Source organism: Podarcis pityusensis (genome assembly GCF_964106645.2).
Source record: "Podarcis pityusensis genome assembly, chromosome: 13".
In the NCBI taxonomy this organism is placed as follows: domain Eukaryota; kingdom Metazoa; phylum Chordata; class Lepidosauria; order Squamata; family Lacertidae; genus Podarcis; species Podarcis pityusensis.
In genome coordinates, this window is record NC_138038.1 from 28,390,442 (window position 1) to 28,407,645 (window position 17,204).

General features: G+C 46.9%; 2 protein-coding genes across 2 annotated transcripts in view; one reads left to right on the forward strand and one right to left on the reverse strand.

The window, feature by feature from the left end:
* The window catches only part of LOC308461817 (olfactory receptor 5AP2-like), a gene marked incomplete at its 3' end in the record, with an annotated part of 253,933 nt that overhangs the window by 189,336 nt on the left and 47,393 nt on the right, over positions 1-17,204 (reverse strand). The gene's annotated exons all lie outside the window — the stretch shown is intronic.
* Positions 9,888-12,033, forward strand: LOC308461824 (olfactory receptor 6B1-like; the record flags this gene model as incomplete). Its single annotated transcript, XM_080978989.1, has 2 exons — positions 9,888-9,935; positions 11,043-12,033. Exon 2 carries the CDS (start codon positions 11,050-11,052, stop codon positions 12,031-12,033), a length of 984 nt encoding a protein of 327 aa, XP_080835115.1. The 5' UTR covers positions 9,888-9,935; positions 11,043-11,049.

Sequence of the window (17,204 nt, forward strand, 5' to 3'; positions counted from 1 at the left end):
TGGCCAAAGTATTGGAGCCTCAGCTTCAGGATCTGTCCTTCCAGTGATCACTCAGGGCTGATTTCCTTAAGAATGGATAGGTTTGATCTTCTTGCCGTCCATGGGACTCTCAAGAGTCTCCTCCAGCACCATAATTCAAAAGCATCAATTCTTCAGCGATCAGCCTTCTTTATGGTCCAGCTCTCACTTCCATACATCACTACTGGGAAAACCATAGCTTGCCTTTGTTGGCAAGGTGATGTCTCTGCTTTTTAACTGTTTAGGTTAGACCACCCTATTTGTTTTTTTTTAAAATGATATTTATTAATTTTCCAACCGTTTAAACACAAAAAAACAAAAAAACACACATAAAACTAACAAAACAAGACACAAACCATTTAAAACACAAAACAATTTCAATATCTTATCTTTCATTCCCTTATTTCCATGACCTCCTCACACCTCCCTTTTTGTATTCCACTTCTGTTAATTGTTTCAGCAATTCCTTTCCATCTTCCTCTGTTTTCTATCCTATAATTATCTTAACATATTCTAACCTTATTTTTCCCTTTGATACTCTATTAATCTATTTATACTTGATTCCTTATAACATTTCTACTAAAGCCATATAACTTCATTCCAACATTTTTCTAACATTCATTATTTTTAAAATATTTCTATAAATAGTCTTAAACTTTTTCCAATCTTCTTCCACCGACTCTTCTCCCTGGTCTCGGATTTCTGCCAGTCGTTTCCGCCAATTCCATATAGTCCATCAACTTCATCTGCCATTCTTCCCGAATAGATAAATCTTGTGTCTTCCAGTACTTCACAATGAGTATTCTTGCTGCTATTGTTGCATACGTGAAAAAAGTTCTATCCTTCTTTAACACCAATTGGCCGACAATGCCTAGGAGAAAGGCCTCTGGTTTCTTCAAAAGGGTATATTTAAATACCTTTTTCATTTCGTTATGAATCATTTCCCAAAGTGTCTTAATCCTTGGGCATGTCCACCAAAGGTGAACTCTAATCCTCAAATTCGTCTGTTTTTCTTTAAGTTCAGTCATAGCAAGTGTCAGGGGTTCAGGAGCAGAGGCAAGGGCAAGGGAGGAAACAGAGAGCGAGGGAGAGGAGGCAGAAGAAAAGATGAGTGATGACGACGACCCGAGATCTCCGAGTCTTTCCAGTGAATCAGAAGATTCACAGAAAGGAGCACCAGTGGCCAGGGCAAGGGGGGAGCCTAGGGGGACACCCCAGGAAGATAGAGCCAGAGGGGACTCAGAGGGGAGCAGTTGGAAATCAGGACCAGCGTCACCGCCAGAGAGCAGGGAAGAGGAAGGGCGCCAGGGATCAAGCGCTGGCAGCTCACAACAGGGGGGAGGGCACGAGTCAGGAGTGGCCACACCTCCATCGGGGAGCGAAGAAACGGTCAGACGGAAGGTGGAAGGTTGGGCGCGCGTGCCAAGTTCAAATGCACAGGAAGGTGGCGCAGTAGGCAGCCCGGAAAGGGAGCCAGGTCCTAAAGCCCGCCGAAAGGAGGGAGAAGAGTCAGGGGGGTCAGCGTCAGCGTCAGAGGAATCCCGGAAGGAAGAGACCCCGGGGGGCAGAGGGACCCAGAGAAGAACAGTCAGGCGGAAAAGGTGGAGCAAGGCTAGGATATTAAGTTGGTGTACAAGGGGCGGAGACTCAGATGGAGCTTCGCCGATCTAACCATTAGACGTAGGGTTGCACGCAGCAGCTTGAGAATGGAAACTGTAACTCAATAAAGACTTTTATTTAATGATCGCTGGCTAGCGTGATCCTCTGTGAGCTAGGATCTGGAAGCAGCTCTGACAGTAAGCTCCATCCCCAGATTGTGGGCATCTACGTCCTCGCGGAGAGGAGAGAAAGCGGGTGCCTACTAGCGAGCTCACGAACGGCAGACAACATGACGGCCGAACAGCAGATAGTGGAACTCAGAGAAGCAGTGACACGACTGAATGCCGAGGCTCTTGCATCCAGGAAGAGAGAGGAGGACGCAGCTGCCGCCTACAGGGATCTCCAGGTCAGGTTGGAAGTGCTTACGAAGCAAGGGCAACTGACACCCAAACCGGAGGGGATTGGGTTGGGGAGACGAACAGGCGGTCTGGTCTCTCACTTCGATGGGAATTTGCAACAGTACCCCAACTTTAGAGCAGATGTAATGTGTGCACTGCAACTGCTGAACAAAGACTTTAGAGATGAGCAAGAGAAGGTGGGATTCATCATGTCCCATTTGCATGGAGATGCTAAAGCATGGCTGCGCAATTTGTGGAGAGATAAGGATCCGGCGCTCCAAAATGCGGATGCCTTTATTAAAGCGATGGATGGGTGCTTTTTATCAAGCATTGACGTGGATCTTGCTCGGCAGGAGATACATGGACTGAAGCAAGGGAGGGCCAGCGTAAGGCAGTACCATGCCCGCTTTTTCGCTTTGGTCAGTGCCCTGGAATGGGACAGAGATTCGGCTCCTGTAAGAGACCTGTTTTGGGAGGGATTGCACGGCTCGGTTAAAGATGAAATTGCGAGGGGGGAGAGACCCCGGACCACGCAGGAGATCGTTCAGAGGGCGCTGGCGGTGGGGGTGCGGCTGGAAGGACGTCCGTGGAGCAGGGACGAAGGGCGTGGAGGGCGCGAACCAGCCAGGGGCTCCTCCTTCCTTCCCAGAGAAGCAGCGCGTGCGCAATCCACGCCTCTGCCAGGAGGAGGAGCGGAACCTATGGAGGTTGGAGGTGCAAGGGCTCAGTCAGCAGCCAGAGCCCTAGCACCGGCAGCAGTGAAAGCGAAGCCTCCTAGAGGGAACAGGAAGTGTTACATCTGCGATGATCCACAGCATATGGCGAAAGAGTGTCCCCAGAGGCTCCACAAGCACACTGCAGCCTCAGCAATGGTAACTGCAGCAACGCAGCAAGGACAACCACAGCAGGGAAACGAAGGAGTCTGGTTGGAGGAAGAGGCACTGGGGCCCAGCCAGACGTGTCAGTGAAGCAGTCCCCAGAGATTTTACAGCCCATGGACCCCCTCCCGCCCAAACCGGTAGTGAGGCTCACCGCGTCGCTCCAGCTGCCCAATGGAATCACCATGGACGTGCCAATCACCATTGACTCCGGAAGCAATGCGGACTTTATAGGGCAGGACTTTGTCGACCGGCACGCTATACAGTTGCTGCCTGCCACGCTGCCCCTGCAGGTTGTCACGGTGGATGGCAGGGAGCTGCTAGGGGGGCAAGTGGTGAAGCAGACGCCACCAATGGTGATGCGACTTGGGAATCACAGGGAAATCATCAGCTTCAATGTCACTCAACTATCGGACACGCCCATTGTATTGGGCATGAGTTGGCTGGACAAGCACAGCCCGACGCTGGCTTGGTACCAGAGGCAGCTGACCTTCGGCTCTTCCTTTTGCGCTGAACACTGCATCGTGCCCAGGCAGGAAGGAGGGGAAGAGGAGTCACAGCTGCAGCTAGGCACGCTGCAAGCGGTTCCCCACAAGTACGCAGAATTTTTGGAGGTTTTCTGCGAGAAAGAGGCAGACAGGCTACCCCCCCCACAGACCATATGACTGCAAAATTGACCTGCTGCCGGGGGCAGGTTTGCCCAAAGGGAAGCTGTATTCCATGTCTGAGAACGAACTGCAGGAACTCAAAGAGTTCATAGATCATAATTTGGAGCGCGGTTTCATCCGAGAGTCCAAGGCAGCGGGGGGCAGTCCGGTATTCTTTGTTAAGAAGCGGGACACGCCCCAAAAAAGACTTGTAGTGGACTTTCGCATCTTGAACAGTGTGACCAAGCCATCGGACTTCCCCATGCCCCGAATCGACGACCTCCTCGCAAAGGTACGGAAGGGCAGAGTGTTCACCAAGTTGGACCTGCGAGGGGCATACAACCTCATTCGCATGCGGGAGGGAGATGAGTGGAAGACAGCCATGTTCACGCCCCTGGGCACCTACGAATATAGAGTTATGCCTTTTGGATTGCAAAATGGCTCCCACGTTTTTCAAGCTTTCATGCATCACGTGTTGGCGGGGCTCCTCTACAAGACGTGCGTCTGTTTCTTGGATGACATCCTGATCTTTTCGGAATCGCAGCAGGAGCATGACAGACACGTCAAGGAAGTGCTGAGCAGGCTACAGCAACATAGGCTTTACGCCAAGCTGGAGAAGTGCCAATTCGACGTGACCGAGGTGGATTTCCTGGGCTACAAGTTGTCTGATAAAGGGCTCGCCATGGACAGCGCCAAGGTCCGAGCAGTGTTGGATTGGAAAAGCCCACGCAACCGGAAGGAGGTCCAACGGTTTGTCGGCTTCGCGAACTTCTATCGCAAGTTTATCAAAGGCTTTGCGATGCAGACAGCGGCCATCACGGACACGCTCAGCTCCAAGAAAAAGAAGTTCATCTGGACAGAGCAGGCGGAGCAGTCCTTTCAGGCACTCAAGCGTCTCTTCGCGTCGGAAGAGCAGCTGCTTCATGTCAACCCCAGCAGGCCGATGAGGGTGGAGACAGACGCTTCGGACAGAGCCATGGGAGCAGTCCTGCTGCAGAAAGACCCGCAGGGGGTTTGGAGGCCGGGAGCGTTTTACTCAAGGAAGCTCAGCAAGTCCGAACAGAACTACACCATCTGGGACAGGGAGTTGCTGGCCATTCATGCAGCGTTCAAAGCGTGGAGGCACTTCCTGATCGGCGCCAAGCACACGGTGCAGGTCTGCACGGACCACAAGAATCTAGAGCACTGGCGCACGGCACAGTTCCTGAACCAGAGGCAGATACGTTGGGCTGAGTTCTTTGCGAATTTCGACTTCCGAATAGAGTATGTCCCGGGGGACACCAACATCATGGCGGATGCTCTCTCCCGTAAGCCACAGTATCTGGAGGAGGCAACGCCAGCGGCCGCCATGCACATCTTCGCACCGACAGTGTGGGCGTGCGCGGCGGCGACAGTTGACCTGGATGCGGTGCGACGAGCGTTGCAGGATGACTCCTTCGCGCAAGCAAAGATGGCAGAGGTGCACAGGGGCACGGCAGCGACCGACGAGTTCCAGCTGCGAGATGGTTTGCTCATCCGTAAAGGGGCCATCTACGTGCCGGGAGACGAACTTCGCGCCAAGGTACTGCAGCAGCTGCACGACGCGCCCACTGCCGGGCACTTTGGCAAGGAGAAGACGGTGGAATTAGTAGCCAGAGACTTCTGGTGGCCCGGAATGAGAGGGGAAGTCGCGGACTACGTGGCGAGGTGTGACACCTGCCAGAGGTCCAAACCAGTGCACAGACCGCCGGCCGGACTGCTGGAACCGCTGCAAACTCCGTTCGAGCCATGGGAGAGAGTGGCCCTGGACTTTGTCACGGATCTGCCCAGCTCGAGGGGCAAGACGGCTGTGCTGGTGGTGGTGGATTTGTTCTCCAAGATGGCACATTTCATTCCGTGTGCGAAGGTGGCCACGGCGGAACAAACCGCCAAACTGTTCATAGACCACGTGTTCAAGGTTCACGGTCTGCCGCGGTCTATTCTGTCCGACCGAGGGCGACAGTTCATCTCAAACTTCTGGCAGAGGCTGATGGGCTTCCTGAACGTCAAGATCAACCTGGCGTCGGCTAGACACCCGCAGACCAACGGGCAAGCGGAGCGGGTCAATGCCATCATGCAGCAGTACCTGAGATGTTATGCGAATCAACAGCCTGCGACGTGGGTGGATTACCTGCCTCTCGCCGAGTTCGCCTACAACAACACGAAGCACGTGTCCACGGGGGTCACGCCGTTCTTCGCCAACAACGGGAGGCACCCTAGAACCTTCCCGGGACTGGAAAGAATGGGGGAAGGGGAGCCGCAGACAGCAGATGCGTTCGCGTCGGAGTTGCAGGAGGTCCACGATCAGCTGCGGCGGCACCTGGAGCTGGCTAAACACGCATACAAGGTACAAGCGGACAAACACAGAAGGGTTGACGAAGAGATCCATGTGGGAGACTGGGTCTGGTTAGCAGCCCACGCAGTGCCGGCCAGGTCGTTGGCGAAGAAGAAACTAGGGCATAAACAACTGGGGCCCTACCAAGTCGACGAACAGGTCAACCCGGTGGCTTTCAGGCTGGCTCTTCCGGAGGGTTCCAGAATGCATCCGGTGTTCCACAGATCAGTGCTCACTCCCTACAAGGCACCTCACAGGTTTCAGGAACCAGGAACGGCACCGGGTCCGCTCCGAGAGAGAACCGAGCAAGGGGGAGTGGCACAGGAGGAGCGCATCAACGAAGTCACGGAGATTTTGGACTCCAGATGGGGGGAAGAGGGGGTAGAATACCTTCTCGCCAAGGAGGGCACCCCGGCCAGTGCCAACAGCTGGGTGCCGGGCTACGCTTTAGACGAACCTCTGCTCAAAGAAGAGTTTCATGCCCTCTTCCCACATAGGCCAATGCCAGCAGACTTTTTCGACGACTGGCTTTTCACGCCCACGCTTTCAGCCAGCACGTTCCGGGGGTTCGACTCGGACGAGGAACCGACACGAGACGCCCGTTCCCCAGAGGGGTCACCCTCGGGATCTGCTTCAGAACCCTCGTATTGGTGGGATGATCGACCAGAGGAGCAGTTCCGCAGAAGGTGGCTGGAGGGTCCAGGACGAGCAACGTCTCCAGAAGGCAACGAGGGAGAGACGGACATGGACGTTTTCGGGGACGACCCGGGTTTCGAGCACGGCGGCACAGAGATGGAAGCGGAGGTGACCGTCGTCAACGAGAGCAGGGAGGAAGAACCGGAAGACTTCGGAAGGCGGCCCGCCACGGGAAGCGAACTGTATCCGACATTCGTCCCCCTGACACGGCAGCACCCAGATCCCGCACCGGAAGGAGGGGAGGGGGGAAGAGGGGGCTTCGAGGGGGGGATGGATGTCAGGGGTTCAGGAGCAGAGGCAAGGGCAAGGGAGGAAACAGAGAGCGAGGGAGAGGAGGCAGAAGAAAAGATGAGTGATGACGACGACCCGAGATCTCCGAGTCTTTCCAGTGAATCAGAAGATTCACAGAAAGGAGCACCAGTGGCCAGGGCAAGGGGGGAGCCTAGGGGGACACCCCAGGAAGATAGAGCCAGAGGGGACTCAGAGGGGAGCAGTTGGAAATCAGGACCAGCGTCACCGCCAGAGAGCAGGGAAGAGGAAGGGCGCCAGGGATCAAGCGCTGGCAGCTCACAACAGGGGGGAGGGCACGAGTCAGGAGTGGCCACACCTCCATCGGGGAGCGAAGAAACGGTCAGACGGAAGGTGGAAGGTTGGGCGCGCGTGCCAAGTTCAAATGCACAGGAAGGTGGCGCAGTAGGCAGCCCGGAAAGGGAGCCAGGTCCTAAAGCCCGCCGAAAGGAGGGAGAAGAGTCAGGGGGGTCAGCGTCAGCGTCAGAGGAATCCCGGAAGGAAGAGACCCCGGGGGGCAGAGGGACCCAGAGAAGAACAGTCAGGCGGAAAAGGTGGAGCAAGGCTAGGATATTAAGTTGGTGTACAAGGGGCGGAGACTCAGATGGAGCTTCGCCGATCTAACCATTAGACGTAGGGTTGCACGCAGCAGCTTGAGAATGGAAACTGTAACTCAATAAAGACTTTTATTTAATGATCGCTGGCTAGCGTGATCCTCTGTGAGCTAGGATCTGGAAGCAGCTCTGACAGCAAGCGTCAACTTATGTTCATCAAATTGCCTCTGTAGGGCTGGGGCTCTCTTTCTCTTTCTCTCCAGTTGTGTTGCTTTACATTCAGCAACAACAGCTTTTTCCCTGGCTTCCTCCGCAGTTTGCCGTATCAAAGTAGGTTCCTGTATCAATTTCTGGGTGGTTTCTGTATTGGTATTATTTATACTTTCTGTATTTAAGTTAATTTTAGTAATTGAAACATCCACTTTCGCATTTATCGTGTCCATTTTCCTGTTAAGCTGATCCAGTGAGTCATTTATCTTATATAATGCAGCCACTAAAGCCTCTTCTGTCGACATTCCTCTTGGTTTTAAATATACTGGTACAAAGGCAGCAACAGAAGGAGCAGGGGGGCCTGATGATGAACCTCTCCTGGATTGTTGCCAAGTCCTCCCAGACCTTAATGTTTTGTCAGCAGTTGACTGGTCTGTTTTTCCTCTTCCATTTACCATAACACTTAAAAGATTCAAGGTCAGTCCCAGAGTCTCAAGGTTTTTAACTTGCAGCTGGAAATTCCCCTAGCCCAGCTCTTGTAGAGCAACCGGTTTCAAAGGCTTCCACTAGGGGGAAACAGTTTCTATCTCCAGCTGAACTGTGAACCATATGGAGAATCATATGGAGAACCAACCATATGTAGATGTTGGTTTGTCAGGGTGCTCAGATAGGGTTGTCATACATCTAGAAAATCCTGGACATGTCCTCTTTTGGGAGGCCAACATATTCATCTGGGAGTGGGGGATTTTTACATTTTAAAGGAAATGCTCGGTGTGTTGTTTATTTATTTGGTGTTTTTTGGTTCAGGAGATATTGCCAGGAGATCACCCAGAACAGCAAGGGGGAGCAGAGATCATTCCATCTGGGAAGCTGCTTCTCTCTCACTTTAATAATGAGTTCTTTCAGTCAATTCCCCCTCCTAGATATTTTTATTTTCTAAAATGAGTGTCCCAAAAGCTGAACAGTATCCTCTGTGGCAGAGGTGTCCAGAGTCATAGCATTTTCTCAGAAAAAAATATATAAATAGCCACAAGAGGTAGTCAGAGAGTGCAGCCTGGAACATCTCATTTTGTTGCTTATCACATAGATAGACATTTTGTGTAGGAAATGAAAATATACCATAAAATCCATATACTGGGTTACTGATATGCTGAGAGAGGAGGAATCTTGTTTGAAGGTACAAAAGTCTCTCTCTCTCTCTCTCTCTCTCTCTCTCTCTCTCTCTGTGTGTGTGTATGTGTGAAAAAGAGAGAAGAGTAGAGAGAAGAGTAGAGAGAGTTCTAGAGGTATTACAAAATTATCACATTGGGATCTTGACCTCTCAGAACCTTTTGCAACTCTTCTGTTGATTTTACAGCAAAGAAAAGAGTGCCAGTGAGAACATTTATAGAACTGTTTACATAATACAGAATAGAATCACTCTTAAGGGAGTTCTGTCTCATTATGTGAGGCCCCATTGCATGTTGTTGAAGCACAGAAGTGCTTAAGTTTTATCTAGCATTTTGCAAAGAAAAGGATATCAGGTGATAGAAGTATAAAAGTCCACTGGTTGTTATATTTAAGAGTCAGAAGGGACTAGATAGGTCAGTGGTTGGTGGCTGCTTTAAAATATGTGTTGTAATCATTATTGGTTTGCAAATAGCTACGATAAAAAATGGGTGAATCTGACCATTTCAGTTCTCACAGTTTCTCATTTTTCTTCACTCTTAAATTCTGTTCTCCACATCAATTTACACTTTTTACCAGAAATCCTGTAAAAAAATATCAAAATATACAGATTTTAATATGCAATTTTGTCTCATGTTCATTTTCAGAAAGCAATTTCCCCATATGTAATGCATTTTGGTATGCCGTTTTCACTTATATAAGCATTTAAACACATATTTTACCCAAGAACATGCATTTTTGTGCACATTACTTGGCTGGTAAACTGCACTGCAAAATTCACTACAAATTTTGAAGGATGCATATGTTTCAGATTGTTTATTGTTTTGGAATCTGTCAATCATGTAAATTTGCCTTTAAATGTAAACTTAATTCAATTCTCTCTCATTCCTCACTGCTGTATCTTATAATTGCTTTGCACAGGAACTAGATTCTTATAAGATCTCAAGACAGTTGCTATGCCTTATTTCTTTGTGCCTTGCAGTGCATTGCTCCCTCCTCCAGCTTAATATGGTAGTGAGCCAGCAATCCCAAGGCAGCATGCTATAATGGGGTCTCACTGACTTCTGGAAACAAAATATGGATGACATATTGTCAGAAAGTTCACTCCACATCTCCTCAAAGTGAAGGTAAAGTCTACTGGCATGGGGTGGGGAGACGATTATACTGCCAATAAGTTTGATTTGTGAAGTGTTCAGTTTGGTCATGATTACATTTGGAAAGAACAGCACTGCATGAATAGCATTTTGAACATTTTGAGCCACCACCGATCCAAGGTATCGTGGATTATATTTGTATATTTCCAAATTCAGTCCTTCCATAGTTGCCAGAAAAGGGTGACAACCTCTTGTTCACATGAATGGAGTGACATGATGATATCTCACCAGATATGTTAATTTATAACTATCTTATTCCTGCTTGTGGACTTCCTAGAGGCATTTGTTTGGTCACGGAGGGAAATGGGATGCTGGCCTAGATGGGCCACTGATCAGCTGAGATTTTCATATGTTCTTACATAAGTCTCATAAATTGCAATTTACTGCCTCTGTTCCTGGAATTAGACTAAACAATAGTGCTTTTCAATAAAATGTCTAAAAGCTACACTGGTTCCAGAAGTGGAGGTGCTGAGCTGGAACATCTTTACCATGATATGTATCTACTAAAATTTGGTATCTGTATCATAAAAAATGAAATGCTCTTTCTTTCATGAAATATTTGTATGTTGATGATGCACATCGTAGCTAAGCTTTAGAATTAATTGCAATGCATCTCTCCTATGATGCTAATGGAACTGGGTTAATTGTATGACCACAGGAATCACATAGGAAGATTATCTGGGCCATTCTTCTTCCATTTTGCATTAGACATAAGCTCTAGAAAGACATGATCTCTAACAGCATGTGGCCAATGGCTGTTTAACTTTTCCATCTCTCCATCACATAACAGACTTTTATAATAATGAGAAACAGAATTTGTCATTCTCCACATGCTAAGTATGCAGGGATGTTAATAAAGGTTCTAATGAGCTTCCATAAGTGCACCAAAAGGAACTCATACACAACACAACTTACCTGGCCATTGTGGGCATCAGTTTGGAGTGGTAACCAAATGTAAACACACACACACACACACACAGAGAGAGAGAGAGAGCGCGCAAGGGGCGAGGGGAGTTGTGAAACTGTCATTCATTCAATTTTTTCCAACTATTGGCTTTTTCCGTTTTTTATCTTTTTTAGTTATGGGATGAAGCAACTCATGGAAAAAAGAGAAAAGGATAATCAAACAACAGTGACAGAATTTATCATCCTAGGGTTCAAGTCGCTTCCTGAACTGCAGACTCTGCTCTTTATTATATTTTTAGCAATCTACATGGTGACAATGGTTGGAAACCTCCTTATAGCTGCAGTAGTCCTAGCCAATCATAATCTCCACAAGCCCATGTACTTTTTCCTGGGGAACCTGTCTGTTTTAGATACCTGCTACACCTCAACAATCCTCCCTAGAATCTTGGCTAGTATTATAAATGACTACCATAGAATTTCCTTTAGTGGGTGTTTCCTTCAGTTCTATTTCTTTGCTTTCTTGGCTGGAGCAGAAAGCTATCTTTTATCTGCAATGTCTTATGACAGGTATTTAGCCATATGCAAACCACTACATTATGTGACTCTCATGAACAACAGGTTGTGTGTTCAGTTGTCTCTAGCTTCTTGGATGACTGGTATTGTGGCTAGTGCATTTACAACATTTTTTGCTTCACAGCTGAAATTTTGTGGCCCCAATGAAATTGACCATTTCTTTTGTGATTATGAACCATTGTTAATGCTCTCCTGTAGTGAAACTCAGCATACAGAAATTGTGATGTCAGTCTTGGGCTCGGCATGCACCATGCCACCAATGATACTGACCTTCGCTTCATACGTTTGCATCATCAGCACCATTTTGCAAATCCCTTCAAACAGTGGCAGGAGTAAAGCATTTTCTACCTGCTCCTCTCATCTTATTGTGGTCACCATTTTCTATGGGACCCTAATCATAGTGTACATATTACCTAAGACTGACACACTGAGGGACCTGAACAAAGTCTTCTCTGTTTTCTACACAATCCTGACTCCCATGTTCAATCCCTTCATCTACAGCCTGAGGAACAGAGAGTTCAAGGAAGCCCTTTGGACAACCATCAACCATTTAGTGCCGTTGAGTAGAACTCAGGGAATCCAGCCCCAGTAGAAAACAGTAGAACTGTTCAGTAGTGATCAGCAGCTTGCTTATCTTTTTTTCTATTAAAAAGACCAATGAAATCAGCCAAAATATATGCATGCAGCCTAATGAATGGGAATAAACAGGGGGACACTGTGCCACTCTAGACTGTAGGCAGGATATCAGATTTTAATGTTCCACAGCATGCATCTCTCCCCCGTCTACAGGTAGAGACAGAAAACAGCAGCAGGGTGTTGAAGGTAGTGGACCCATATTCAACTTTCTTCTAACTTGCAGGGTTGTTGTTTGTTCGTAGAGGAACATTCAGTAACGCGTCACATCCCCAATCTGCAGGCTGATATGGTAAAGCCTACTGTACCATCTCAGTCTTCCATATTTATTATTATTATTACTTTATTTGCAGATTCATAGGCCCCTTTTAATTTTTTAAAAAATGCAGAATAATTAAAAGAGCATTACACACACACACAGAGAAATACTAGGGGCTGCAGCCCATGGTCACTCTACCAGCCAATCCCTTTGCCAATCCTCCTCTCTGCTAACCTAGTGAACCCCCCTCCCCCAATTTACATCTGGCAAAACACCTTCCCTTTACACCTCACCAATCTCTATCCCTATCCCCTCTCCAATCCTTTTCTCTGCCCTTCACAGCTCATTACAACAATCTCCCACTTTTAAAGAAGGGAGGAGGAACTTCAGACAGCAGTTTTCTGAAGAGTCTCTCCCCTCCATTAAAGCTCACTGCAACTATGATTAATAAAAAGGGAAAGCCTTCACAGAGCAGTTTTCTAAAACTCTCTTTTAAGCCCCCCCCCCCCCGTTAAACCTTGATGCAGCCATGTTTGAGGTGAGGGAAGAGTTTTACTGAACAGTTTACTCTTTGGAAGCTGCATGAACTGCAACGTGACAGAAGCCTTACCTTTTTTTATAAATATAGGGAGATATATATATATTCAGTAGACCTTGTTCCTGTGGCCAGTGGCAGAGACAAGAATTTCCTTCCCCTCACTTCGACAAAGGACACTTGACTTCTCGGTATTCTTTTAGGAAGAGAGGAGGAAAGCAAACTCCTTACAGTTGCTCATTCACTGGCCCATAATTGGGGCCATGCTGGTCTTTGCAAATTGTGTTCTTCCAAGGACTGGGGAATAAGTCTGCTTCCAAATTCTACTGCATGCTTAGATTAGGCCTCATGGATACTCTTAAACTGCAAGCTACAAGCCGTCATCATCATCATCATCATTTTTATTCGACCGTCAGTCAGAAAAAAGTACATTTTGCAAGCTACAAGCATCATTTGCTCCAGAGAAGATACACTGGGATTAACAAAACCACCTCGGAGAACCACCTCAACAGACAATATTTCTCTACTCATTGCTCTCTTTCTCATCTACATAATGAAAATAAACAATATATTGTTATTCTGAGAGGGTGTCCTTTGCAGTTTCCTGGTCAAGATGACATCAGAGTTTATTTGTCGAAGTTATTGGATTATACCATCCCGCCCTTCTAGAACTCCTACTTCCTTTTTCCTTTTGTTTTGTTTCAAATCATGAATCTGATGGAGTGAATACTGTTATTTGGAACAACCTTAGCTTTGTAGAAATCCCCTTCCAGCAAATGTAGTCTGGAACAAATGGCAATGGGCTCAGATGTGTATGTATGACCTCAGGGGAATTTCAGAATTCAGCCCATGGAATTGTATGAGAGAACTCATGCAGCAGATAGACTCTCCCACAGACCTCCATTCCTCAGACCATACAGAGCCACTTCTCAATATATATCTTTCTCATTAAGGTTTACATATAATCTGTGTTGGATAAACAAAAGACATAGATGAGAGGGGGAGCCTGGAGTTGTAGTCCATCTGATCAAACCACCTTCTCCATGAAGGGGATCCAGAGCTAGAGCATCACCAGCAAATTGCTTTACAGTGGTACCCCGGGTTACATACGTTTCAGGTTACAGACTCCGCTAACTCAGAAATTTTACCTCGGGTTAAGAACTTTGCTTCAGGATGAGAACAGAAATCGTGCAGCTGCAGCACAGCAGCAGGAGGAGGCCCCATTAGCTAAAGTGGTGCTTCAGGTTAAGAACAGTTTCAGGTTAAGAACGGACCTCCGGAACGAATTAAGTTCTTAACCTGAGGTACCACTGTACAGTCTATTAGAAGATCCCTAGTGCTTGAGTGCCCTCCCTTTCCCTAGGCAGTTCTTTTCATTGTTGAACTGCTCTCTCCTCTGGTAGGCAGCAGAGACCAAATATTTTCAATCTACTATGGGGAGGAAGATAATTTTCATGTGGTAATGAAAGAAGAGATAAGAAAACAAGTCTGGGCTGGTTCAGAAACATAGACAGAATCACATAACACACATACATATCACACATTGTGTATCCCTCCTGGTGGAGCAGCTTCTTACTAGTCTGTAACTGTGTTGCTTTAAGGGAAAAAATGGGAAGGCATTGGAAGTTGTGTTGAATTCATTGGAGAGGAATAAATGCATTCGTTCCTTCATTCATTCATTTAGTATAGCCGAAGTCTTTACAAAAAGATAAAATACATTAAATAGAATAAAAACAAAATAAAATACATTATACAGTTAAAATAATTATTAAAACCAGACATTCTGACTGATAGAGTGTGCTCCCCTGAAGAATTGCAATGTTGTTGTTTAGTCGTTTAGTCGTGTCCGACTCTTTGTGACCCCATGGACCAGAGCACGCCAGGCACTCCTGTCTTCCACTGCCTCCCGCAGTTTGGTCAGACTCATGTTTGTAGCTTCGAGAACACTGTCCAACCATCTCATCCTCTGTTGTCCCCTTCTCCTTGTGCCCTCCATCTTTCCCAACATCAGGGTCTTTTCCAGGGAGTCTTCTCTTCTCATGAGGTGGCCAAAGTATTGGAGCCTCAGCTTCAGGATCTGTCCTTCCAGTGAGCACTCAGGGCTGATTTCCTTAAGAATGGATATGTTTGATCTTCTTGCAGCCCATGGGACTCTCAAGAGTCTCCTCCAGCACCATAATTCAAAAGCATCAATTCTTCGGCGATCAGCCTTCTTTATGGTCCAGCTCTCACTTCCATACATGACTACTGGGAAAACTCACTTCCATACATCACTACTGGGTATTGAAGAACTGCAATACCCCCCTTTAAAAACACCCAAGCCAGTGTCCATCACTACTGCCTCTTGAATCCTAATTCTACACTGTGTGAAATGTTGTTGTTTTTCTCGTTGCTCTTGTTATTTAGTAGCAGTAGCAGTAATTAGTTTTCTTAACCAGCCCCACACCATAAGGTCCCAAGACGAGTTACAACAATATAAAAATGTCAAGAGTTTAAACTTGTTTGCTGAGTCTATTGCCATCAATTCTAATATGTGACCTCATGAACTAAGTGTTGATTTAAAGCAGAGTCTCGTGCCCAGCGGAAGGATGAGGAGTACGTGCTGCATACTCTATATTGCTTTATTTACAGTTCAAAGCTGGTATATTACAGAAAGACATCTTGCCTCTGCCGGAGCAGAAAATGCATCCTCTCTCCTCGACAGCTCGGAGAGAATCACACAGTGAAAAACAGGAAACCAGTGTACGTCACATCCAGTCTCCCTTTCCCGTGAGAAACTCCAACAGTACAGACTGTGGAATGTAAACACCTGTCTCGTGACAAGCCCTTTCGCTGCACAGTGAAGGAAAGCAGAAACCAACATCCTCCCCCTTTCTGTGAACATCACTGGGCAGCGTGTTCGTACAATATCAGTACAAACCCAACTTCTGCACATAGGTACAGTGTTGATCCCTTGATACAATCTTGGACAATACATCAGCAGGAATTTCATTACCTGGCATATAGGACACCGTTACGAGTCCCTTCTGAATACATTCCCTAGCATGCTGCAACTTTAATTGCAAGTGCTTTGTGCTTTGCTTACAACCTTCAGACTTCAGCAAAGCCAAACATGCTTTGTTGTCCTGGTAAACCTGGATTGGACATTTGACAGGAATTTTCATATCTTTGCACAATTGTATTAACCATTCACAATCCTTAAGTGAATAAGACAGTGCATTCAGTTCGGCTTCACAAGTACTTAAACTAACTGTTGTTTGCTTCTTGCATGACCAATCAAACAGACCTTGATTGTACATGTAGCAAACTCCAGACGTACTTTTCCTGTCTGTAGTGTCACTTCCAAAACTTGCATCTGCAAATATCTCAAGACCACCAGACTTCTGATTGTTAAATCTCAGTCTGTAATGCATAGTGCCTTTCAAATACCGCGCTATGCGTTTCAGAGCTTTCCAATCCTTGACACTAGGATTGTTGACTTGTCTGCTTAGCAAATTACAGCTAACAGCAATGTCTGGTCTTGAACATCTGGCAATGAAGTTTAGCTTGCCTAGCACATTTCTGTACAGTGTAGTGTTAGAAAATGCTTCTTCAGTGTCATCTACCTGATAACCTGTTGTCATCGGTGTGTCTACAGGGTTAGCATCCATCAGATTTAGTTTGCTTAACACATCAGCAATTTTCCGTGACTGGTGTACTAGAATGTTACCATCTTGATCTCTCTCTATTTCCAGAGATAGGTAGTTGTTTACCTCACCAAGATCTTTCATGTCAAAGTGCTCTTTCAGTTGAGCTAGGGCGTTATTGTACATTGCGACATCTTTCCAAAAGAATAATAAATCATCAACATAAAACAAACAGTACAGTTTCTTTTGCCCCTCCTCTTTGACAAATACACATGGATCAGCTTTCCCTTGCTGAAAACCTAGAGAAAACAATACTTCAGTGAGTTTTGTGTGCCAACACCGTGCACTTTGTTTGAGACCATAAAGGGATTTCTTCAGAGCACAAACAAATCCCTGTTTTACCTGTACGCCATCAGGTGGAAGCATATAAAGTGATTCATCTAGAGATCCGTACAGAAAAGCTGTATTAATATCATGGTGACTAATGTGTAGATTTTCCTCTGCAGCTAGCTTGAGCATAAGCCTAATGCTTTCATATCTCACTGTGGGTGAATAGGTCTCGTGATAGTCTTCACCTGGTACCTGTGCAAAACCTCTGGCTACCAATCTGGCTTTGTGTCTGACTATCTTGCCATTTTGATCTGTCTTCGCTTTGAAGACCCATTTGCTTCCAAGCAGTTTCATTCCTGGAACTACTGGAACTAGCTCCC